The 25262-nt window shown below is 47.0% G+C and overlaps 1 protein-coding gene across 4 annotated transcripts; it reads right to left on the bottom strand.

Moving 5' to 3' along the window:
- Positions 1-100: 100 nt before the first annotated feature.
- Positions 101-25262, bottom strand: LOC102046175 (hepatocyte nuclear factor 4-beta-like). 4 transcript variants are annotated; one of them, XM_027803430.2, is made up of 11 exons: positions 24976-25262; positions 18933-19004; positions 18418-18589; positions 16453-16547; positions 8725-8831; positions 7480-7635; positions 6827-6914; positions 5856-6008; positions 3921-4157; positions 3159-3272; positions 101-2112 (listed from the first exon to the last, which is right to left on the bottom strand). In XM_027803430.2, the coding sequence occupies exons 1-11, from the start codon at positions 25163-25165 to the stop codon at positions 1976-1978; spliced, it is 1521 nt and encodes a 506-aa protein (XP_027659231.2). In that variant the 5' UTR covers positions 25166-25262; the 3' UTR covers positions 101-1975. The 4 variants fall into 4 exon arrangements, with proteins under 4 accessions (XP_027659231.2, XP_027659237.2, XP_027659243.2 ...); XM_027803436.2 differs by having other exon boundaries at positions 101-1900; XM_027803442.2 differs by having other exon boundaries at positions 25051-25261.

The following is a 25262-nucleotide window of genomic DNA, read 5'->3' as shown; positions in this document are numbered from 1 at the left end:
TAAGGTGAAAATCCTAAGGTATTTGTATTGCGGAAGCTGATAGAGAAACTTGAAAACTTGGTTTGGAATTCGAGAAAAAAGGCAAACTGTCCATCTGAAATATGAGAATACTGAATTTATTTCCCTCATAGATTTATTTTCTTACCATTAATAGGTATAAATGTACATTTAATTTCTAGAAAAGTAATGTGATCTACATGATGGAGGAACGGGAAGCAATGTTACCTAAGTACCTTGCATCTGTCATGCAGCAGGAATGCTTGCACTGGAACCTGGTTTCCAGATATAGCTGTTTCAAATCAAAGTTATCAGCATAAAATGTCAGATCAAATTCATCATAGACAGTAGAAAAATAAAACAGTGATCCTAGGTGAAATTCAACCCAGTCTTCAACGGTTTTCAGATCTCTTTTGTGCTGTAGAATGGCAACTCTGAAATACCTCCCCAAGGAATGAAATGCACAGTCTTCTGCTTTTGCTGAAAGTTCGTATGCTCTTCCCAGCTTCTCTCAGTCAGTAAGATCGCATTCTGCAGTGTTGTCCAGCTGAGGTTCTCAAAGTGCTCCACGAGCATTAGTGAAACAACCTTCGCAAAGCCATAGCTGGGCACCAGCACCTCTTCTGCCATCAGCGCAGATGCGCGTTGGTTGACAGATTTGTCCAGTGTTGCAGAACTTACAATTCTCCATCGTGTCCTACTGTTGGGAACAGCTGCTCCTGGTCCCCCAAGAGCTGCCTGATGGAGGTTGTTTGACTTCTGTACAGCTGAGCAAAAGTCCAGTAATCTGCTGTCTAATAAAAGTCCAATTAATTCAAAATAAACACTGTAACACAATGACCACGATTTAGGAACATGTGAGGTTGTATAGTCATCTGTTGGGCATATTTAAGTAGCTGTAACATGGTTAATAATTGGTCACCTACTGCTGATTATATTTTTCATTAAGTGCAGAAGCACCTTATGTTTTAAATACATCTTTTATAATAAATGTCTCATAGGAGACCTGTATATAAATTAGCCTTTTTTGGCTAATTTAGAGCTTTGAAGTTTAGTTTGCAGCTATTACAAAGAGAGTGAAAACTACAGCAAAATTCTGTCTGTGTGCTGGGAAAAAGTTTTTTTGGCATTTTTGTTATGGCTGTTGCTTCTTCCAAATATGTTTGCAGCAAAAGTTTGCAGAAGATGGAAAGCAGTGATTTGGTAAGTCAATGGCTTCTCGAGCTTGCTGCCGGTGGTGGGCTTTACCAGGCAGCCAGGGTTTGATGCAGAGATCCTTGGTGCCGTCTTGGAGCTAGCTTAGATGTGCACACAAAGTAGAGGGTGCATCAAACAATTCACAGCTGGACTGCAGATATACTGGAAACTATGGAAAAATAACAAAATGTTGGCATTGCTGACCACAAATAATAACTGATCAGCATTAAACGTTAACTGGTCCGTGTGGAATGAGACATTTGTGTGGAATAAGAAAGCGTTGGCCTGCTAATGGGTTTGGAAGGTATTTTTGATATGCAGCAGGAGAAATGGGAGTGTAATGAAATTTTTAATGGGAATAGACCTTTTCATACTGACAATTCAAGACACACTGTACTCACTGGCGATTACCAGGAGCTAAGACATTTGGTTTTATGAAGATAGCGGCCGAAGGCTTTTAAAGGGTTGTGATCGCACCAAGCTAGGCGATAACAAATGCAATGTGATATCCCCGCTCCAAAGAGCTTACGGTCTCGGTCCTGCTGAGAAGAGCATTAACCCCAATGCCATGAAATGAGGGTGGCGGTGGTGGGAAGACCCGTGGTGAGGCTCCTGCTGCAGCCTGGTGCCTGGTGCTTGTCTCACGGATGGGAAAGAGTGTGCCCGACAGATCCAGCTACAGGCAGGGCGTTGCTGGGCTTTGCCTCTGCAAAGAGAAAGGGCCCGTTTTCACTTTCAGCACGGTTTCCACATTGCTCCCAGCTTCTCCTTCCATCTCTCCCTATAAAATCTCCTGCTTGGGTATCACTGTCTGAGGTAAGAGCTGCACTACGGCGTTGGGTCCTGCGCTAGAACCTAGTTTATAGTCTTCACTGCCTGTGCTCGTAGAAGGAGATGGAAGGGATGTTTCAGGAGATGCTGTGGGAGAGAAAAGAAACAGAATTAACCTGGGCTTGGATGCTGTTTGATAGAGCAGTGCCCAAATAAAATCAGCAAACCAGCCCATGAACCAAGGAGCAGGAGCTTGGGGGATGGGGCAGGGGGATTCAGCCCAAACTCAGGCACGTTCTGGCACAGGCTTCTGTCCTGGTGTGCGGTGAGGCACGGGGCGCGCTGGCAGGCAGGCACCAACTCTGCTCGGAATTTTGCACCACATGGCCCCAATGGCTTTTCAGTCCTTCCTCTCCTCAGAGGAGAGCTCAGCCTGCTAGCCACTATGCTTCCTTTTCAGAACACGGCATCTCTCTAGTCTCCCCTGCTGTAAGGTGGCTTAAAAAAAAATCAAAGCAAGCTAAAATATATGATGCCAAGATTTACATGGCTGAGAAACAGCAAAATGTGCTACAAGAGGTGTGTGATTGTAGCTGGCAGAATGAGACTGCATATGCGCAACACTGTGATTACGTGGCAGCGGTTGTTAAATTGCAGCTTATGTTCTCTCTCTTTTTTTTTTTTTTTTTTTTTTTTTTTAATAGCATGGTCCATTTACTACTACAGCGGTAAATGCCTTAACTACTAGCCATTGCCTCGCAGCACTGCCCAGAGTGGTTGGAGACAGTCTTGTATTCAGGTCGTATTGTGTTCTGACAGCAAGCAAGACTTTACGTAGGGAAACTTTTGCCACTAATAACTGTGTGCTGCTTTGTGGTATTTCCCAGTGCTGTCCACGTTCATAGAAACACACTGTCACTGATCTTGCTTGCTTGCTTGCTTTTTTTTTTTTTTTTAAAAAAAAAACTGTGATATTTAGTAGCATCTCAGAATCCCTCTGGATCATGCTATTGTGCAAATCTCAGCTTCTCTTTGGAAGCATGTAAAGGAGCCAGCAAGGGGGGCTATGCACTCTGATTCAAGTGTAATGCTTAAACTTATGAAAAAAACCCTTCAAGCTCTTTTTCTTAACTGCTTCTCCTAGCTAGTCCCTTCATTATGCTGACACTAATAGCATAAAAATGGACACTTACGGTCTGGAGCGGTGTGAATCACAGAGCTCATGTTGCTTGGGAGGACGTGTCCTGGCAGCGGTTCCAGGTTGAGGTTGGGTGGTCCTGACTGGTACTGGAGATCAATGGTGGTTCCTGGGAAGCGGAAGTGGGAAAAGACATCATTCTCTACTTAGTTACCAAGAAGCCAGATCCTCTGGGCCAGATCTCTTTTTTTCAGAGAACATGGAAGACCTCTGTGGGTGGGGGTTACTGGTCTGGCTCGCCTTTGCTGCCTTCCTGCTCTGGCTGTCCTCTCTGCTCTCAGCCTTCCCACTGTCTAGGGACAACCTCCCGCTGTGTCTGGGTTTCAGCTAATATCCACCCACTGTTCATCTGTCTGTGGGTGTCCCAGTTACTGCTCTCATCAGGGTTTCCCATAAAGTTACAACTTCTGCATATTGCTAACAAAAAAATGTGTTGTCTTCTTGCAAACCGCAGCAGTTTGGTAGGGTGCCTAAAAGTCAAGTGCCCCAGCGGTGTGAAGTACCACAGAGTGTACCCATTTCTATAAAACTGATCCTGGGTCAGATCTGGGGAGATGGGCTGGAAAGACATGGCTTGGGCTTTGGACTGGAGTGAGAAGGACCCATGTTCAAGCTGCAGTTCAACCTGAGCCTTCACTTTGCTCCTCCCGAGACCATGTTCCCTCTACCATACGTCCTCCAGAGAAGGATGTAAGCCCAGACATGAAGACTTTTGAAATAAAATAACTTCGCTGTCCTTTCTCAGCGGGGTTTGTACCTCCCAGCAGCATCTCCTGCAGCAAGCTATCGATCCTGGCCACACCAAAGAGCTTCACGAACTGGACCTGCTCGATCATCTGCCAGGTGATGCTCTGCAGCGGGGGCAGCAGGAGAAGGATGTCGCTGAACCGGCCTCGGGAGTCGTACTGGCGATCGTTGATGTAGTCTTCTAGGTTGACTTGGACCTGGAAGCGCATGTTCTTCACCTTCCCGGGCTCGCTGAGGCCTTTGCAGTCTTGGAAGGGAAAAAAATGAAGTTAATTGCTAGCCTGTGCAACCAAGAAGCATTACCCTGTCAGTCAGGCTCTGCAGAGGGAAAAGAATGAGATGCCAGTGATCCTCTGACAATTATCTGTCAGAGTCTCCAAGTTTATCTGACAGATTAGGATGGGGCTGCTGCTACTTCATATCTCACATGGATCAGGGAAACAGTAAGGGGAATTTGAGGGGAAACAGAAACTTTAGTGGCTACCGCCACTAGTGAAGAGGATTTAGAAGCTGAACCATATTTATCCTCCCAAGGAAACAGCCTGGAATTTTTTGCTGAATACTTTGAGTCCCAACTACTGCCACTAACTCGGTGCAGGTTTAGTGCCTGTATGTTGTAATGACACCCGCTGCCGCATCAGAGTCTTGCCTGGGTGTCCTGTCTTTGACCACTGGTCCAGCTTTGCTTAAGCAAGTAAACGTGCACCCTGGGTAGGGCGAAGTGCCAGGTTTTGCAGCTTTCTGCTCCTGCCTCTTCTGCTGTCTAAACCCCAGATCTCTGGCTTACCAGACCGCTCTTTTCAATGTCTACAAAGAATCCACAAGCACCACATTTTAGCCATCATCATGCCAAGGGATTAGATAAAGTGGTTAACCAATTATTGTATGTCAGCATGTAACTCTATAGCCATGCCTGCTTGTTAACATGAACAGATTTCACTTCTGTAGAGCTTCACATGTCTTCCTGTTAGATGAAATCACAGCACCTGTCAGAATGATCTAAAGCCTCACCGAGGTACTGACCCACCAAGAAGGTCATTTGTCAAACTCAGTTTGGTGACAGCGCCCTTACTTGGGTTTACAGCAGGCTCCTTGTGAGCCAAAGTTCATGATGTTTATAAAACTCCCGTGTCCTGATTTCAAATGATCAAACACAGCAAAAAATAAGTAAGGGAAGATACTCTAATTTCGCTATGCTCATAAATTCCAAAGACGGAAGGGGATTTTGCTGGAGCTAGGATTGTTCTCCCATCTCCTCTCCAAGCTGCAGGGCCATGCACCCCAAAGGGACTGGGGTGCTGTGTGCCTGCTGTACGCGCGTGGAACAGGCGTGCTTGGGGGGAACCTGGGCTGAGACAGAAACCCCCGTGTTTGTGGAATGAGAATACAGCAAAGGTTCAAAACAAGTTTTTGTTTGCCACTGTGTGTTTCCCTGTTCCCGGTCCCGTGTGGCTCAGCCCTGCCCTCGGTCGGTGCTGGCTGCCAGCAGGATCCATTAACGGGCGTCCCCAGCATTTCTGGTTCTCTAACAGCCCTGCTCTCTGTGGGTTTTAATGCTGCTTTCTGAACCCCGATGGATGCTCCACACCACTGCTCAGTCGACTCACTTCACTTGTGCATAATTCAGTATAGGCATATACATCCTTAATTGTCATCTCCCTCTCAGACTGATGGGCTTTCCCGAAGCCAAGCTACAGAAGCGGCAAAACTCCTCTAGGGTCTGCAGAGTCTTGCACATGGGTCTGGCTGGAGCTAATACTCGGTAAATAGTGAAGTGTTTGGTGATAGGTCACTTCCAACATGCCCTTGCTGCACTGCGAGGTGTTGCTCGTTACAGCAGAGACAGGGTGGAAGGTAGAGCTGCTGCCAAGGGGTTTTCCTGGTTGTTGGAGAGCCCTCAACTCCTTTACAAGCCCCGTGCTTGGCAATCGGGAAGGAAGCTTACCTGGATCAAAGAAGATGATGGCTTTAAGGCAAGCGTACTCATTGTCATCGATCTGGATGTCCCGCAAGGGCTTCACCAACTCGTCCAAGATTCTGGTGGCCACACGAGCAATTTCCAGTTCTGGGCAGTGCATGGGGATGATGAAGTCGTTTCCTGGTGAGACAAGAGAAATACGCCGTCAGAGTTTCGCTCTAGCTCTGTGGACAGGGTCTCATCCAGAAGTTACCCCCAGGCATGCTGCCAGATATTCCCAGTGCCCACATGTAGCAGATTTCCAGATTTCATACCCAGACTTATGACTGAGAAACAAGCCGTGGATTTCATTCTTTGGTCCTTAATTAACTCATTTGCACATGTCGATGCACCCACACCATACACAAAGCCTGCTCCACGTTCTGCTCTGGTTTCCCCCCTGTTATACCTACCATCTGTTTGCTGGTGGTGCTGTATCTCTATTTTTGGTGGTTTGTTTGTTTTGTTTTTTTTTAAACAAAGTTCTCCCTCCCTCTTTTCTTTAAGGTGTGGCTTTCAAGGTCAGTATTCTCATTTTTCCAAGAATAATCACGCCTGTGTTCTTGGGGGCAGAGAGCTACAGGAAAAGGAAATACCTATTTGCACTGTAATTTTTACTAGGGCTTTCTGCTAAATTTTTAAGCACCAATACCCAAATACCTCATTGCCTCTGTCCTGGAAATTTCAGTTACAAACCCAAGACAATGCAGTTTGAGGTGGTATTTGAACATTGGGTGTTTTCTCAGCCACAATTTCAAAGCAGTAAGGGAACAGTTGTGAAAGTCCCCGTGAATTTGTCTGTTCCTTTTTACACTTTGGAGACCTCCTCCTGCACTTAGCCTCGAGCCAGACGTGCAGACCATGCCCAGGAGCGCAGGGAGGGTTTCAGGCAGGCAGGATACTTGGCAACGACTCGAGTGCACGAACTATAAAAGCAGGAATGTATTTCCCTACTTTACCTAATAACAGAAAATCGGTGTATGGTATGGAGCGCTTGGCCACCCCGAGGAGCAGGTGTTCCCCTGCGTGGGCTCTGAGCAAGGCAACCTGGAGATGGCACAGAAGAAAGAAATCGTATTATGTCGGAAAAGCACAGAACAGGACACTGAGCTGCTGTTTAGATCCAGCCAAATTTGGTGTTTGCTTAAATATGTCAGATCTACAGCTAAAGTACTATTAAAAGCTAGAATTTGTTAGTGTATCTTCACTTCTCCAAAGTGCTGCGTTCATGGCAAACTAAATAAAAAGTTTATTTAAAATAATAAACACGTTTTCAACTGAAAAAGCAAAGAGGGGCTTGAGTAATTTGAGTTCTTAGGAAATAAATAGCTTTTATATTCAACTATTGGGTACCAATAAAGGGAAACCCAGTATTTTTTTGACTGGGTCCTTGTGCAGACTGGAGTGAACAACTCTCTTATATTTTTAGGACTTTGACTACTTGACTTCTTTTTAAATGACCCCTTGTCCTTTAATTATTCTTCCTCTCTTGGTGGTGTATTGCTTTGCATAGGATGATCTATATGTTAATGTCAGGCTTTCCTTTTGAAAGGTACGGCTGGGAATTCTTATCGAAAGCGGTGGGTTTGCAGGGAAGGTGGTTGCATTTTACCTGGTCATCAAGTGGGAGCTCACAAAACGCTGGGATGTATTTTGCCCATTCAACCAGCACCAGAAGCTGCTGTTTCATGGATTCACACACATCATTGATGGTTGCAACCTTCTTCATAGCAATGTCTGTGCTGTGCACCGGGCTCAGTGATGAATACTGAAAGAGAAACAACCCGGTTACACTGGGACCAGATCAGCGCTGCTTTGTCATCCTCCATAGCAACAATTCGTTGATAACATGGAGCCTTCACGGGCATTAACCTCACCGGGGCACTGATAAGGCATTTGCTGTTGCGGTTGCACGCTTGTTTGCTCAGCAGTGTATACCGTCCGATGTACAGCCCACGGTGGAGCCTCCACGAGGTGGTGCTCAGCCCCAACAGACACCCCTCCCTCCTCCGCCTCCTTCCCCACTCTCCGGGCTGGCTCCGAACAAAATCTGGGTGATATTCCTGGTTTAGCAGTAGCCAGCAGCACCGGGTCTCAGCTTCCCATCACTCACTCACGCACCCAGCCCTTCTCCCCCAGGGTGCTGGCTGGGGCACGAAACACCCATTTCAATCTCTGAAGAGCTGCGTGGGGGGGGAGAGGGTTAAAACTTCGTATTTTTTGGAAAGGAAGTGGATGCATTGCTGCATGTAATACGCAACAGCTGGACCGTATGTTTCAGTGAAGAACGGATATTTGCATAAGAATTTAAAGGATGCACAGGGTGAAATTCATTGTGGAACATGAAATAAGAAAGCAATCAGCGTTCGTTGAAGCCCAGCAATTGTATTAGCTCTATTCTTCTCTCCTAAAATTCTTGGTAAAAGAATTTGCAAGAAAAGATATAATTGACCGTGACAGGAACATTATGTCCTGAGCAGCACAGAGTATGCAGCAAGGAGGGATAAAATTCTGTGGGAAAGGCAATGAGTTTTTAGGGGTGCAGTGAAAATTTAGGCTGCAGGCAGAGGGGACCTGGGGTCTGCAACAGCCCTCAGCCCGTGGAATTGCGGCTTTACACCTTCCACCCCAAAGGATGCATCTACTCCTTGCGGGACTTGTCATCTTGATAATGCACTGAGGGGCTTTGCTTTCTGCTTTTGGACACCTCTAATGCATTTTCTTCTCTGTGGCTTTGTGCAAAAGCCGTCCAAGGGCAGAAGAAGGTCCAGCCCTGGTTGGTTTAGTGGGCTCACAAGCCCATGTGGAACAGCTGAAGGACGGGTACTTGCTGGAGGGCTCTCCCCGCACTTCATACCTGCTGCGCCATGGCCTCGGCCTGAGTGAGCACGTTGATGGAGAGCGAGCCGTTGTCCTCGTAGCTGCTCCTGCGAATGCTGATCCTGTCACGCTCATTCTGCACAGCTGAAAGGAGAGCAAGCAGAAGCTCTGTTAGCAAGACCCTTCCTACACAGCCGATGGCTGCTGTTACTTGTGGTCCCCAAACAAGAGTGGATGGGGCTTCAGAGCCTGCAAGACCCTCCACTCTGGCTGGGTGCTGGAATAAGGTGAAACAGGCCCTGGGGAAAGGGAAAAGGCCAACAGAGAGGAAGAAGACTGAGCACAGGAGCAACAGAGGGAGATAGGTCTGTCAGAGCAGCCTCGGTGGTACATTAGCTGGTCCTAGTGGGTTTGAAGCAGCTCAGGGGATTTGGTGTCAACCCTTTCCACTTGGCAATGCACCCACGCTGCTGGAGTCCTGGCCTCCGATACCCTTTTTGCCATGTCTGTGCTGAGGACCACTCCTGAGCTCCCGGTACAGCAGGATGCTCGTGGGGTTGTGTCTCACCTTATGGCAGCACTGGCAAAGCCATCCTCTGATCCCACCTCAAAGCAGCCTTGAAGCGTCCCCTGCCCCTGAGGCATCGCAGCTGGTGGTCCCCCAGGGGACCTCACCACCTCTCATGGGGAGCAGGAACAGTCACCTCATTAAGGCTCCAAAGAAAGGAAGCTTAAATTTGCCGATTCCCAATTAAAACTCCTTCCCTCAGCCTTGCCCGTCACACTGCAGGTCCCAAGGAGCCTGTAACCCTGGCAGCAATGCCAGCACACAGCTGGGGGAGCGCACCATGCCAGGTTTGTCTCCAGCTCTGCTGGCACCCTGCAGATCCCTGCTGCAAATCAGCTCTGAGCGTCCTGAGCTGTTAATGACAGTGATACAGCTCACCTTGGACGTACTATCGTGACCACAGCAAAGCAAGGGTCAGCCCTGGTGTTTTTGCAAACAGAAAGCTATGGCCATGCCATGGTGAATTAAAAAAAAAACCAACCAACCACTGAATTCTTGAGTCCCATTCCACCTTTCAAACCATCCTTTTCCCTGGAGCACAAGCCACACCTAGCCTCATGCTCCATCAACCCTGCAAGTTGAACATAAGGGATTTACTGCACTTTGGCAGCTTATTTTTGCAACACAAGCTCCAAGAACTGACTCGCCTCCACTGCAGCCACCAAGTAAAATAACAGCGGAGGAAAAAAGCAGAATTTAGACTTAGTCCAACCTTGTTTGCAGTGTCAGTTTCTCCCCCAAGCCCTTTTGCCTCCATCCAGCAGCAAACAAGCCCACGTGGGGCTGGAGGAAGGAGCCCAACCGTAGAGGCAGCGTTCTGCTGGCAGCTCCCACATCTGCTTGGAAAGGCCATTGTCAGGTCCTTAAAGCATGGGGGGGTGGGAAGATGCAGCACATGGTGATAATGCAACATATCCCTCCTCCTTCATACAGCAATTCCAGGCTCCTTTTCATTTCAACCGCTTGGATGTGAAACAGCATAGTTCTGTCTCAAAAGTGGCCACTGGGGAAGATCTTTCCAGTAACCATTTTTTTGCAGAGTCAGCAAAATTGTTTCACCATCACTCTTTTGAGACTTTACCTGGCTGCTGGGCCTTGCTTTAGAGCAAGCATCACTCTCTGCACGGGGCACGTTTCCCTGAATTCCTGCAAAGGAGGAGAGGTGGGCACCGCTCCGCACGTGGGGTGGGAAGGTGGGTGTTTGCCAGCTCACGTCCAACCACCGATCAATTTCTTAGCCAGCCTCTGATGAGAGGCCAACAAAGTGAAAGGGCAGAGAACAAGCAACAGTGACAAAAATCAATATCCCCCGTTATCGGCAGGAGCACAGTATTTATTTTTCAGGGTTTGGGGCTCAGCCTGGCTGTCAGCTGGGACCTGCTCCCCACTGAGCTGGGTGTGCTTGGGGGGCTGCTGGGGTTCAGCCACCAAAACCATTTTGCGACTCGGAGCCAACCTTGCCAGCAAGCGGCTGGATGGGTACATCGATTTGTAAAAGATGCAGCACACATACGTGTCGCTGAAGCCTTCCTAGGCTGTGGATACTGCATACAGGCAATTAGACATCTATTTAGAGAAAAAACAACCACAGCCCTCGGGAGGCTCTGCTCACCTACCTTAGACAGCAGCGTACTTCACCCTACACGTGGCAGGGTGATGGAAGAGGCTGTTCCACTGGGGATCCCCACCAGTCTGGAGGTGGTTATAGAAGCCATAATCTATAATTAATCTTCAAAACAGATTAATCCATCACGGCTCTTTTTGGTACACCAGAAAGAGGAGCAGCAGCATCCAGCACCGAGTAGAACAAGCCAGCCCGAATTACATCCTTGGAGAGCCCCCACCCAACCTTCTATGCCTGGTTTCATACCAGATGCTCCCCGATATCGCTCCCTAGGGGGGATGGGGCCTTTTTTCTCCACTTAAAAGATACAAATTTTGCTTTCCCAGCTGAGTTACACATCTGATTTTACCTAAGTCCTACAAACCCAGGCAGACTCCTTTAAGAAGCCTCAGCCTGTTTTTCTCCAGGGCCCTTTTATGGGCCATATTTCAGTGCTTCCCTCACGCTCCGATAAGCTCAATCTTCAAGCGTAAGAGGATGGTACAGACCAACCTTCTCAAGGTGATTTGGGTGTTATCGCTGAAAGTACCCAAGATGTGATGGCATTAGATACAAAAGGCAGTTAATTTTTTACCTGCCACAAAATTAATCTATTACTGTGGGGTAATTATATTGCTATATTTATTGTGCTTGTAAAAGGGAAGGGATAGGTCACTCGTGGTGAGGCATCGGGAGTGCTGGAGGGGTGTGCACCGGGCGCTCTGGCTCAGGTGTAATCTTGGCTTAGCAGGAAATAAAACTCAGCAAACTTGCAGGAAGGACTAAAATCCCAGTGCTGGATCCCAGTGCCTCCCAGGGACTACTATGTCCAGTATGAGCCTGGCAAAAGCTTTGCTGCCTTTCCCCCACCCCCCCCACCCCCTCTAATCCTGTCCTCTGCACAGTGTTCCAATTCCCGAAGCCAATAAACACCATGAAGGGCCACTGCAGCCCCACGGGAGGGGACATCAGTGGGAGCGAGTCCCCACGATGCTGCCGGCCAGGGACAGCACGGTCCTGATCTGGGCTTTCCCTTGGGGAAAGGGGCAAGAGGGCTAGATGTACCCGTGTCCCCCTCCGGGGAATTGTCCATGGCTACGGCATGTCCTGGCTGCGGGAAGCAGATGTGAAAACAAACATATTCTCCATCTGACGCAGAGGAGCCGACGGAGGGGGGTTGTTATTTGGCGCAAGCTTGGGCCCTTTTGCCGTGAGCACATCAAGGATGCCGGCAGCCGGGCAGGCTGCGGAGCACGCACGGGGGCTCTTGAGCAAACAGCGGTGTGTTTGTGGGATTGCAACAAACCCGTGTTTCCCAAACATTTTGTCCTTGCTGCCTTGCCACATAGGTACAGAGCCGGTGGTGAGGAATCTCCAGGGAGTCCAACAAATACAGGCACAGGCGCTGACTGCAAGGGGACAGGAGCAAACCAGTAACTTTCCACAGTAACTGCAGAGGTTAAAGGCCTGCCTACATGGGAATTACCAGTCCCATTATTACTCCATACAAACATCTTCATTCAATGCCAATGGAGTTAGAAATGTGTTAATAAATGGCACAAGGAGAGAGCAGGAGGAGGGAGGTGCTGGCAGTCCCCAGCGGTCACAGTGTTTCTGTCTTCACCGATTTACTCCTCCTGCTCCCTGATTAACTTACATGCGCAAATATTTTTTTTTCCCCGAGCTACCTCTGATACTGTAGGTGTGGTGTATTTTATTTGCAAATAAATCCCAATGGTGCACGCACATTTAATCCTTTCACAGGCTTTTGGCTTCACTGGCTATCGTAAAGTGGGGAAGAACCTTTATCTTTTCCATAATCTTTGCAATAAGCCGCAGTCCCAGACTTCTGAAAGCTAGCAGAAGAGATGTGCAAAGAAAAGGTACGAAACAAGGTAGAGGTCCCGTGAAACACTAATAAAACTGTCCTATAAACCTGCCCAGTTTAACAAAAATAAATAAAAAATAGCCTCAAATCTTCCCACTGTGTTGTGGCAGTAAGCGATACAATAATTCTTTTTAGTTCTGCATAAAACTAAGGGAGTTCCTGTACATTCATAAATTACTTTAAAGGGGATGAGAGGTTAAACATTAACCCCTCTTTTTTCCACCAGCACACTGAATCCTGACAGTGCAATGCTGGCATTTCAAAAGGCTTCCAGGTTTTCAGATACTCAACTCCATGTGAGCAGATGACCTGGCTCACTTGAAAAAAATCACACCCTGCTAATTTATTCAAGGTTAAATATGATCTCAGTAAGATGCTAAAAATAGTATCCTGCTGTTTTCTTTGGGCGTTTAAGTATCTGGTGCACACATCCACCGATGCTATAGTGACCAAAAACCTGTCTGGTAACGTTGTGCTAAACAACAGAAATTGAACCTTCTCCGGTGCAAAGGCAGAAAATCGGAGCAAAGAGTCAGAAAAGCACCAAACCACCCAGTGGTACAGTCCCAGCCTCAACCACAAAACAAGAATAAAAGCATGAATCTCTGGTACAGATCTCAAAACCTGATTATAGTGGTGTTTCAGAGGACAATAAGAGGTTTGCATTCAAGCAAGACTTTTCCTCTCCCCTTACCCCAACTTTGCTGATTGCTTACTTGTAGTTAAAATGAATTATTGATACCAAAAATGTAATTGGGATAGGAGTGTTTCTGAATGAGCTAATTTCTAGGAAATCTGGGGGCTGAACTTTCCACAAGACTCGAGTTTTGGCCCTTTCTTGCTCTCACTGGCATCAATGGAACCTGGATCCCACCTCAATGCACAAGCCTGGAAGCACAGGGCTCGTGTGTGGGACAGTCCTGGTCCTTTCCGAAAGCAGGATCCAATTCAGAGTGTAAAACAAGACAATCTAAAGGACCCCACTGATGCTTTTCTCAACAACCTCTTCCCAGCTGCCCCAAACCCCTTGTGCTCCCAGGACCAGCCTGTGCTGAGACCCTCGCCCAGCACTTACTATAGACAGTCTTTTTAAAGCTAACCCGGGTTTTTGCATCATACGGCTTCTTCTTTAGACAGACATTTCCCTTCTACAAGGCTAGATAATACAGCTCCTCACAATTTCTTATCCACGAGAATTGTTTCCAAAGAAACAATTGAAAAATGGAAAGAAAAATAAAGATCCAAATGTGCCATATTATGTCTTACAACACAGGAAGATTGGGGGGGGGGGGGGAAGCCAAAAAAAAAAAATCACACTAGATCCAAAATTCCGGTTTATCAGTTAGTTTTGCTGGGGAACAGCAAGTTCTCCAAGGCTGCACACACGCCTGTCAGCAGTGGGTCAGTGGGGCGGTGGCAGAGGGGACCATCGAGGGTGACACAACCCTGCTACACCCCCCACCCCCCCAGGTGCACTGTCACAGGCAGGCTGGGAAAAGGATCGTTCCCAGTTTCTTCCCCTCGGCTGTGAATAAACAATGCTGTTACCACACCCTGGAAAGTCTGATTGCTATTACATGGGCTGGCTGAGAAGTGGTGTGCCAGAGAAAGCGTGTCAAACTCCTGCGTGCCAGGGCTGGGACGAGGGGACACGGCGAGTGTGGGTGTCACAGCTGTGATCTCCTGACACAAATTGGCACGTGCCACCAAAAGATTTTGTACAAACGTTGTATCCTCCTAATACTGCTCTGTTCCAAGACATGGCTTCTCTTTTCCCCTAATACTTCACAATACTGTTTAATATTAATCTAGAACCACCCTAAAGCAAATAGCTACGTTCTTTTTGTGCACACAATTGTGCAAGAAAATTTCTTTCACAGTCCTGCACACATGCCTTGGATATAACTCTGGTCAGCTAAGCTAATTTCTGCAAAGCAGTTGCTCAAGATGCTTTAAACCCTTCCTTACCAAACACACGAGCGGTTTGTGAGCACACAACCTGACTGTGCACTCATAAAAGAGTTTCAAAGAATGTGACTATGTGGAACTTGAGTCATCTGCCATCGAGCTGCAATCAATAATGACAGCATGAGCCAAGGTTTTATAACTTTTACCATAAAACCAATAAAAATCATGCTTCAGCTCAAAGAATGGAGCTGATAACCAGATTTCAGCCTTTCCAAGCTTGCTGCATTGGCAGTTGGCTTTATCCTCATCTACAGCTGACCAGGCTGGCTTCAGGTTGGCCTTCATCAATTTGAGGGCTATTTCCGCGCACACACACACACACACACACACACCCCATCTGCTATATTTACTACATTTCTCCTAAATTAAACTGGCAGGCATTTTTGCTACATCCGTGACTTATGCTAAATTTCAAGACACCCTTGTTCTCCAGGAAAACATATGGTCAGAAGGTGGGAGAGGTTTCTTCATCACCAGTGAAACCTTACGAATTACCAGAAATTGGTGACAAATTTCCCCTTGGTTTCAGTGGGACCATGATTTCACCCCTTGGGTAGGGGCTGTTTAACTCAGCGGTGTGGAAAGAAACTCTCAAGTTCTTTTCCAGCTCCCTCATCCTTTAGGTGTCAGTGGGCTGGAAATCGGCACAAATGAAGCATGAAGAGCATTGAAACCATCAGCCAACTACCTGCACATCAGGGATGTACCATCTGCTGTGGGCTGGGCCCCCACTTTACTAAGCACTCAGTGTACACACGCAGCCTCTGCCCAGAAAGCTTGGAGTAAATAAAGTAGTATCACCTACGCTCTCCCACTACACAAACACTGAACGAGCAGAGATCAGAAATGCTACCGTAGGTCTCAGACTTGCCCGGGGAAGCTGGTGGTAGGGAGGTAAGGCACGGGTTAACAGAAGTGGGTTTTCTCTTGCTTCGCATTAGGCACTGTAACACTTGGTATGTCCTTCAGTGCGTCGGATCGGAAGGACGCTTTCCGATGCTCCCTGGTACCCAACCGCTCTACAGCACTCCACCTCCCCCTTACCACAGCCAACGCGCAGTGCACCAAGAGGCACCAGCCAACACTGGATTGACCCTCCAGCATCAGTGCTGACAGTGGCTTTATAGCTGTGCTACAGCCACCACGAGGGCAGCACTGCCGAAGGGTCTGACTCAGGTCCCAGCTCTGGGGACACAGGAGCCAGCTGCCTCTGGGAACGCTGCCTGGAGCAGCTCTGGCACCGTAAGGCACCACGTTCAGGCTCTACCTCGCCCGAAGGGCTGCACCCAGCTACATGAGCACCAGCCAGGTCAACCACCAAGCACTACCCTGCAGCACCCAGCTGTGGGCTTTTTTGGGATGGAGGATGGCAGGTCCTCACTGAGATGGTCACGGCTGCGGTTAGGAGTTGCACTAGCAGGTATGCAGCAAGGGAACTGCTGTTGTGAAGCACTTAGAGACCAAATGAACCCTGAGGAAGCCCATCCCTCTCCCAGTATAAAAATATCCCAGAGAGACCAGCTGCCCAGGATGGGTGAATACTGTCACAGGCTCTCGCTGAAACTGTCATCTGATAAGGTGGGAAACAGGGGGTTCAGGGGCAACAACAAGGAATATCTCCCTGTGACACATGAACATCATCTTTCCAGGCCAGTGCTGCCACTGCTCTCCACTGTGCTCTGCAGTAGTAGTGCAAGAGGCATGAGCAGGCAGTTCTGAAATGTCCCTTTGCACCTACCTTCTTTCTTCATGCCAGCTCTGAAGCACTTCTTCAGCCTGCAGTACCTGCACTGGTTCCTCTTGTCTTTGTCTATCACACACTGTCGGCTGAACCTGGGAGAGGATGGGAAATAAAAGATGGAGCAACCAGCCTGGCATCTGCAACCCACTCACCCCGAGCAGCTCCACATAGAGTCCCAAACCCCACCGAGCTGTGCACTGAGTGAACTTAGAGAAGAGCCAAAGGTTTGCAAGAAACGGCTTGAATCAGCGTTGGCTTGGCCCGGTTCCTCACCATCCCCACTGCTGCTCCTGCCAGCTGGGAGCACGGCGATTTCAGACCACCCACCCTGGAGGACTGCGATGGTTTTGGCTGTGAAAGCACGGCTGTGACTCAAGTTGTGCTGGTGTACGAACCTCATCTCCCACTTTCAGACAGTTATTAGGTGTTTGGTGTCTAGGCTTGTTTAATCCCACTTGCTGGCACTGTCCTGCTTTGTATAGAATATTTACATTATGGACCACAAGCGCTTTTGTGTCTGCAGCCTAGTTTTGAGGCATGTGGCCTCCTAATTCCTGTTCATTTCAGTGGGGGATTTAGGAGTCTAGGTGCTGTTCAAGGGGTGGCCAACGTAGCCTTGGCAGCCCTTGCCATGTTGCGTGAAGTGAGGGAAGAAGAATCTGCCATGCAGAGAGAAGACAACGTGGGCTGCTCCTGAACCATCATCAAGTTGTAAAAGCTGAGACACTTTCCCAGACTGGTAAAAAGCCAAAGGTAGAAAGGCCTAAAGACTTCCCAAGGAATTCACGTCTGTGATAAACAGCAGAACTTGAGCTGGGCTAAGCACAGCGCGGCTCACCAAATAAGGATTTGCAGGCAAGCGAGCATTTGCCATTCGCTTGGCTTCGGTGCTGCAGACCTTCCCTGAGCTGCCAAATATCACAGAGATTCATGGATTCCTGGGGAGGGGCAACAACTCCATTCCCAGGAGACCGACAGCTGAAACTGCAAAGAAACCAGTAGTAGATGTCGCTGCCTCCTGCTGGGATTCCACCGTTCCTGGGGTGGGCACTGCTGTCACCCCCAGTTTCTTTCATGGCTGGTGCCTCCTGGAGTGATAAGGACCCCAGGAGCATTTTGAAAGAGAGGGCGCCTCACGTTCTAAAAAACTTGAAATGCTTTTAAAGGAGGAAGAGCTCTGGAACAGAAAGAAAACTTCCAGTTTTAACTAGAGATGAAGGGCTTGAGTGTATTCAGGGGATTTTCTCCCCTTCCTCCTGTTCTAAAATAAACTTCATTTTTCTGAGGTCAACCAAGATAGCTGCTTTATAATTTATAGCCTCCTCCTGGTAAAAACTTCTCTCAAAGGTATACCTGTGTGCCAAAGTGGATGTGAATCATCTCTGGTCCATACTCAGCTCTCAGAATGATTGTAAAAACATCAACTGTATGTCAGCGTACTTAGTTTAATGTACGGTGGGGGGGTGGAGGCTTTGGAGGTGACAGGCTCTTGGATGCCTGTTGCTTTTTACCAGGAAAATCAAGAAAGGCTGTGTTGCAGAAGAAATCTCTGGAGCTTTCATCCTTTGCCACCTCGGCTTTCCCTTGTTGGGCTGTGATAAGGTCTTGGTGTCACTCTGCACCCGCTATCTGTACTTACACGTTACACACGCCAGTTAAACCTCAGGTCTGTAAGTTTCCCTTGATTTACAGCAAGGGGAAAGCAGTGCTGGTGAACTCACCGAAGAGATTGCTCAGTGCCACAAAAGATGTCAGGGTCCAAGATGAAATAGGACTTATTTTACTCCTTAGCTCCCCATCCTCCAGCCATAAACTAAATGGCAATATTCCCATTAGCATTCCCAGCATGGTAACTTGGCATTTGGATAGAGGATAAAGGCCTTGTGGTACAACCTGATCTCCACCCCAAATTATTTACAGCATCAATAAATTGTATGTATTTATTGCAGAAAGAGCAGGTACCTGCAGGAATAGACATGGTTCTTGCGGACACTCCTCCTGAAGAAGCCTTTGCAGCCGTCGCAGCTGGATGCCCCGTAGTGTTTGCCGGTCGCCCGGTCCCCGCAGATGGAGCACAGGGAACTGATGCCATTGGTGAGCAGGGTGGTGTTTGCTGATTCGGCTGCGATGGCATCTGAGGGCAGAGAACAGGGACCGTTAGACCCCTCTGTGATGGAAACCAGCATCAGCTGACAGCCAGTTGCTTTTTCCAAGTGAAGCATGTGCTGAGTCAGCCCCCCCCCCCCCCCCCCCCCCCCCAACATGTGTACACACAGTATGTGTTGTTGGTAAAGCCTCCAGACTGATTCTGGTGCTTCTCCCAACACCAACCGAGAGTAACTCGGTTGCTTGGCTGCTGGTGTTGGTGTTCTGCTTTGCTTCAGGGAACAGAGAGATTTCAAGCTGTGCAACCCAACATGCTCGTGAGAATTTAACAATTACCACTACTTCTTCTGGCAGATGCAGGGAAACCTTACCTGGATGTGAGATACGTGCTTCTGAGGGATGGGGAGCCACCTCCTCAGACACCTGGAGAACATGGTTCAAAGCTGGTGCCCACAGAAGACAATGGAAAGAACAACATTAACTTTAATGAATGGGAAGCAGAGAAGAGACAGCAGAGGCAGCAAGGATGAAGTGCCTGCACGGGGCAGAGGTGCTGGAGAGAAAAGGCTGCTCTGGAGAGCTCCTCTGCGGGGAAGACAGAGACAGCAGCTCCCACAGGGGTCACTTTAGTTCTTCTGCGTCTGGCTCCTGCTCTGAACTGCCCTCTGAATACCCATTGCTTTCCACTGGAAAGCAATAGAGGGGTGCAGGAAGATCAACCTTCTAAATTAGGGACCTAAAATTAGGTCATATGAATGCCCTCTGTCATGTCCTCTGTTTGCACCCACTCATTTGGGGCAGGAATAGCTCTGCCCCTGCCCGGGCTGTGTGTATACACTGCTGAAAACTCCCCTTTAAACTTCTCCCTCGGCCTTAACCACCAGACTCGCTGCCCTCTTAATCCTCCTAATTTGAGGCACAGCTTGGGGAAAAAAAGAGGGAAAAAAAAAAAAAAAAAAAGACACTTGAGAAGACGCAGATGACGGTGTTTACATCTTGCCGAGAGGAGGAATGTTTGTGGAGTCTGTCCTGACCTGGGCACTGACTGCAGGACGGTGTCGTGAATTGAATTGACCACCCCTCCGGGAGCGTGTTCTTCACCCGGGGAGTGACCTCGTGCTGGAGCGACCCCGGCAAAGTCCCTGGGACGAGACAGCTCCTGCCTCGCCAAAGGGACGGGTGGGATGGCCACGGCTCGGCTGCTGCTGCATTGAGCGAAGGCAAATCCTAGAGAAAGTTACTCAAAGGGGAGGAATTGGCCTCTGATCCAGGCAGACTAGAGAAAGTTTTCTACATATAACGCATAAAAATAGCTTTGGGTAATCAACACACAACACGCATATATACAGGGGGAGGGAGAGAGCAGGCTATTTTTGCGTATGAATACACATCAAAAATTTATAGTGAAAATATTTACTATGCAATGAAAATTGTAATCAAAAGCCAAATAAAAAAAGGCCAATAAAGCTTTAGTTTTTCAAGAACTGGAAAGCTTTTTAGCTAAGACTAAGACATTTTTAGCTAAAGCTTCACAAATGCAAAGGTCAGACTTCCTTTCATTCCCTCAAAAGACCCTTTTGATATATATCTCAATTTCTAACATATGGATGAATAAATAAATAGGTTGTAGCAAGATAGGAGCAACACAACAAGGAAGAATGACAATATCAAAATCATTCTTAGGTCATAATGACAGGAATTGAGATTTACCTGTTCCCAAAATCCATGTAAGATGCTCCCAGCTCTGACATCTGTCAGTAAGTGGCACTTGGCTCCTTTGGGAACATTGTCTGCATCAAAGGGGCTTAATGGCAGTTTACATTGATTTTTAGGTTTTTTACAATGCTGCTTCATTTCATTTTGCTTGATAACTCAGTATTAAACAAACTGTACTAGAATATTCCTTTGAGAGTAACCGTACTGCTAAACATTCATGCATCTGTTGCTCCATCTATTTTTCTGAAGGAACATATGACCATAAACAAACGCACTGATTGTGCTGGATTCTATTTAAAAAACTACACAACAAAAAGATAAAAAGGCCAATTTTCTCTTTGCTCCACTCACACTTTCTTTACTGACTTCAGAGGAATCAAGCCAAGGTCATACAGTCTGGGTCTCCAGCAAACCAGCATCCTTCAACTGGGTCCAGATTGCAAAATGTTCCTGATGCTGGAAAACTTTTACTCACCAGAGGAAACTTTTTTCCCTTATGTGAATAGGACATAGGAGGAGCTGCTTTCTGGTATAAGGAAGAAATTAATAATCTGGCCTTAAACCAAGCATTACTGGAGGAAGGACCATCAGCACTGAGCACGTGATGGCCCATGTAATCAGCAAACCAAATTTTGCCTCACTTGTACCCATGAAAACACAGACAAGCCCATGGGCTACGGCTGAGTTAGGTGGCTCTGCGTTAGGGCAGGTACGAAGCTAAGAGCTGTTAGGTGGCCACATGTCCTTTTCAGCTTGGTTGAGAATGTGAACAGAAATAATAATAATAATAAAAAAGGAACCCTAAGCCAGTATACACGTTAATTATGATGATAAATTTTAATTACAAAATCCTGGCTGTCACCAAGTAATGATGAGTTCCAGATGAGAATTAGCTCAGAGAAGAGCAAAGGCACAAATGATATCATGTGCATCAGAAGACTGTTTCGATGTGGCTTTCAAACCCACCCAGTATTTGGGGAAATATCTGGGTTTTCCCTGGAATGATCATTGCTAGGAAAGGCAGAGGAACTCCAGGATCCCTGCCAGGACAGTCGCCTGCCTGTGAACGAGGCTGAGAGCTTCACTCAACATGTTGTGCCTCTCTAGAGGGGTTGCCACCTGGAGCTCAGCACCGCACTGAGATGTGCTGGAGGGCTGCTAGGGTGGATGTGGTCAGAGCCCAGCTGGCTCACGACAGCTGACACGAGCTCACGTCTGTCCTCACCGCCCCGGAGAGAGATGCTCAGGGGCATGTATTGTTATAGACGCTCATCACTGTGGTGTAACAGAACAGTTCCCGAGCTGTGCCATGGGGCCTCCGAAATTTCTCCTGGAGAGGTGCAGCTGACTATGTTCTCCAAGAAGACACCATAACTCATCTTGACCTTGTGTGGGTCCCAGGCTGAGCTGAAGACCCATAGCTCTGGCCAGACCCCTCACTGGAACCATCCCAGACGTGCACTGGCAGAAAAATCTGAAGTTTCAAGCATCTTTTGTGAGTTATAGATCAGCAGCGTGCAGCAGCCTGCCTAGCACCGGTGAAAGTATCGCCGTGGCTTCACCAGCTTTGGGGTCAACCAAATGCATAGAAATTTTCATTACTTACTGCCTCCATATGTAAGGTATTACCTAACCAGGCCAAAATGAAGATGCCAGATTTTACAGTGATAAGAAGTTACAGTGAGGATGGTCTCAGCGAGGATGCTGCTGGGGAATGGTATCTGGCTTCCACTCAAAGGTGGAGCTCTGCACCAGACGTGACCACTGCAGACCTCTTTGCTGCTTTTCCTTTCAGTTATGTTCCTGGCTACACCTCCTCCAGATGCACATTGTGTAGGAGAATTACCTTGCAATACTTTCTGGAATGGCTTTTGCTTTTACCTACCCAGAAATCCAAGCCGGTCTCAGCACACATGATTTACAGCTAACAAATCCCTTAATTACATGTGCTGTGCTAGACTGTAGAGAGATCATAAACAGGGGTTTAGGGCACGCACACACGGTCAAACTTGGTGGCCAAAGCCAGAATTGTGAAACCTGTGCATACAGGCGTAGGGCTGGGTGGGGGCTAGCCCTGGAGCCCTGGCCATGTGCAGGTCAGCCACTTTCTACCTCAGCTTTTAGCAAATAGAGGGGGAGGTTCTGAGATCTAAAACATCGTTTTGATTTCACGTTCCCAAATCCTACAGTAGCAATGACGAAGAGGCCGCAGCTCCTCGCGAGCACGGGTGCAGCTGGAGGGATGGTCAGGCCCTGCCAACCCCCCCGATGGTCTGGTGACGGTTGCGTTGGGTTGGACTGCAGCGGGGCTGGGAAAGGCATTTCGGCAGCCAAAGTCCCAGGGATCAGCGTGGCATTTGAGTGCTGAGGCAGGAGAAGGACCCACCACCGTGGGAGAAAGCGTTCGCTGACACCCGGCTAAAGAACTAGTGCAGTCTTTCAATAATGCTCCATATTTTAAGCAAAATGACAACTCTGACAAGAGCGCGAGGAAATCTGTATTAACAGCACATAAAACCCGAGTGAGAACATGGCTTGTAATGCCAGCCAAGGTAAAGGAAACAAGTTTGTACAGAACGGGAAAATTCCTGCAGTTACAACACGTGTTTTATGAAGGAAAGCAGGATTAACATCGATTTTTGTTCATTTCCTTTTGCTGTTCTTCCTGTTTAAAACAGGCAATTGTTTATACTCCTTCTCCGCTCCCATAATAGATTATATTCCTTATTTTGAATTAGTTTCAAAATATTCAGAAAATTATGGGCTACTTAGGGTTGGAAAGTCAAAATATGTATCTAGGCAAATCTCGAAACGGTAGCAGCTTCCTGGAACAGAAAGCTTAGCACCGGCAGTGCTTCGCATCGTTAACCAGCCCAAAATCTTGATGAAATAATATTCCAAAGGAGGAGACAGTTGCTTTCAAGAATGCATGACCTTGTTTAAAAGTATTCTGATTTTCACTTCTAAAATTGTTCAGATTCTAAGAAACAGTCCTGAATCCATTAAAATAAATATTGCTCCCCTTCCTGTTCCTGTTTATAGAAGGCAGAACTGCCATTACATTTAGGAGGTGAAATAATCTTGCATAATGGGAAAGATATGGCTTAAAACAATCCATAATATTTTTTAAAATACCTAAAATGAGATTATGTCTTGATTTTAACAATTTTTAAAGAATTTCTGAAACTAGAGAGGATCTGTGTGAACTGTTATTTTGAGATACCTATGGGAACTGAACTCAGTTGGTTAGCAATATAGATCCACGTATGGACGTTTCAGGTCTTTTTTGAAGATATTTTTACAAACTGTAGAAGAGGACACTTACCCAAGACAAACAAGTTAATTTCAAAACAGCTAGTTCCCAAGAGAACCGGTTACTCATTAACAGCTAGTCAAATAACACAATACTGATCTAGCTAGACTTCAGAAAAAAACTCAACCTGTCAGTTCCACTGCATGAAACAACAGAGAGCCCCAAACAGGTTTTGGTAGTTAAATTGCAAAATTATATTGAATTTTGAGGAAATTTGTACCACTCTAAAAAGTAAAAAAAAATTTAAAAAAATCTTGTTATTCAGCAGCAAGTGACAAAGAGAAACATCTGTGTTAAATAACATTTCTGGAGGAGGATGGCAGATGGAAACCTTTCTGCAAGAATAAGAAATAAGATCCAGTCTATCTGGAGCTGGCAAAAAAAATATATATATTGAAAGTCCTTTACTTGGGGACAGACAGAGCTTTTCTTGAAGTCAGCTTTAAATTCTAATTTACTAGGGCCTTTTAACTTTTTCTCCTGACATCCCTCCATGTTCCACAATAATAAGTGTAATCGTTTTATATTGTAGACGATAGCCCTAACTGAAATTCTGATTTCTTTTGAGGAGACAGCTAATGAGCAAACATGAGACCCTGAAAATCCCATCTTAATTTCACTAAGCTTCTTAACAAATTACATTAAATGCTGCCAAAACTCTCCGAAGGCATTGCTAACATTGGCATCTCCTCTAGTTACACGATCGGTTTTATGCTATGTGACTAAAACGTCCTTAATTCCTCACACAGTGAACAGTTAATTTCACAGAGCAGCATTCGCTTTACGTCAGAGTACTTTTGACTACCCAAACCCTAAGTACCAGGTGATACGCTTTATTTCTGTGAGCAAAGTGGAAGCCTTTGCCTATAAACACTCACGCCTCGCCAAGTTCTTTGTGTGCTGTAAAGGCTTTTAGACCATCTTGGTAGCCAGAAAAAAAAATATAAGGCAAGTAATGATCTGGATATTGCTTCTCAATCCAAGTACCTGGAGCAAGTTAGATTGGACACTTGGTGTATTGTCCGAGCAATAGACAAATGCTATTTCAGGCGGCATTTTTTTCCCCAAGGATTAAATATGAATTTACATCATATATGGGAATGAAACACACATTTTATGGAAGAAATGTTAATAATAAATCCTCTCATAAGTCATACAGGGGGACAAACCCATGGTGGGCCACAAAGAGCTCTACCAACACTTGCTACACGTTGTGAGCTCTTCAGGATGCGACGCTCAGCCCACCGAGGAAAAGAGTAAATGAAAACAGCACTGGCACGAGCAGGGGTCCCGTTGCAGCCCCAACGTAACTGCAGATGCAACAGATGTTGACAGGTCAGCCGCTTAAATATTACCCCTGCCACCCTTTGCCCCACACCTCCTACCTGCCTTTCCTAGGTGTTCAGCTTCAGAACAAAGGTGGCGGAGGTAAATCAAGAGGAAACGAACAGAAATCTCACCGGTGTTACTGGGGAGCACCCGAAGGTTGTCAAATTCCAGCATGGTATAAGAGGAGTCCAAGGAATTGACGTAATCTGGCATATCCATGTCCATGATGGACTGACAAAGCTTCATTATTACTTTTCAACAGCAAGGGAAGCGGCAAAAAACAGCCCTGCTGTCAATCACGGCCAAGGTTTCCTCGGCAAAGAGAGACACCCCAGCCCTGGCA

Source organism: Falco cherrug, chromosome 14, assembly GCF_023634085.1.
Source record: "Falco cherrug isolate bFalChe1 chromosome 14, bFalChe1.pri, whole genome shotgun sequence".
In the NCBI taxonomy this organism is placed as follows: domain Eukaryota; kingdom Metazoa; phylum Chordata; class Aves; order Falconiformes; family Falconidae; genus Falco; species Falco cherrug.
The sequence above is the reverse complement of the archived record's forward strand: the minus strand, read 5'-3'. Positions and strand labels throughout refer to the sequence as shown.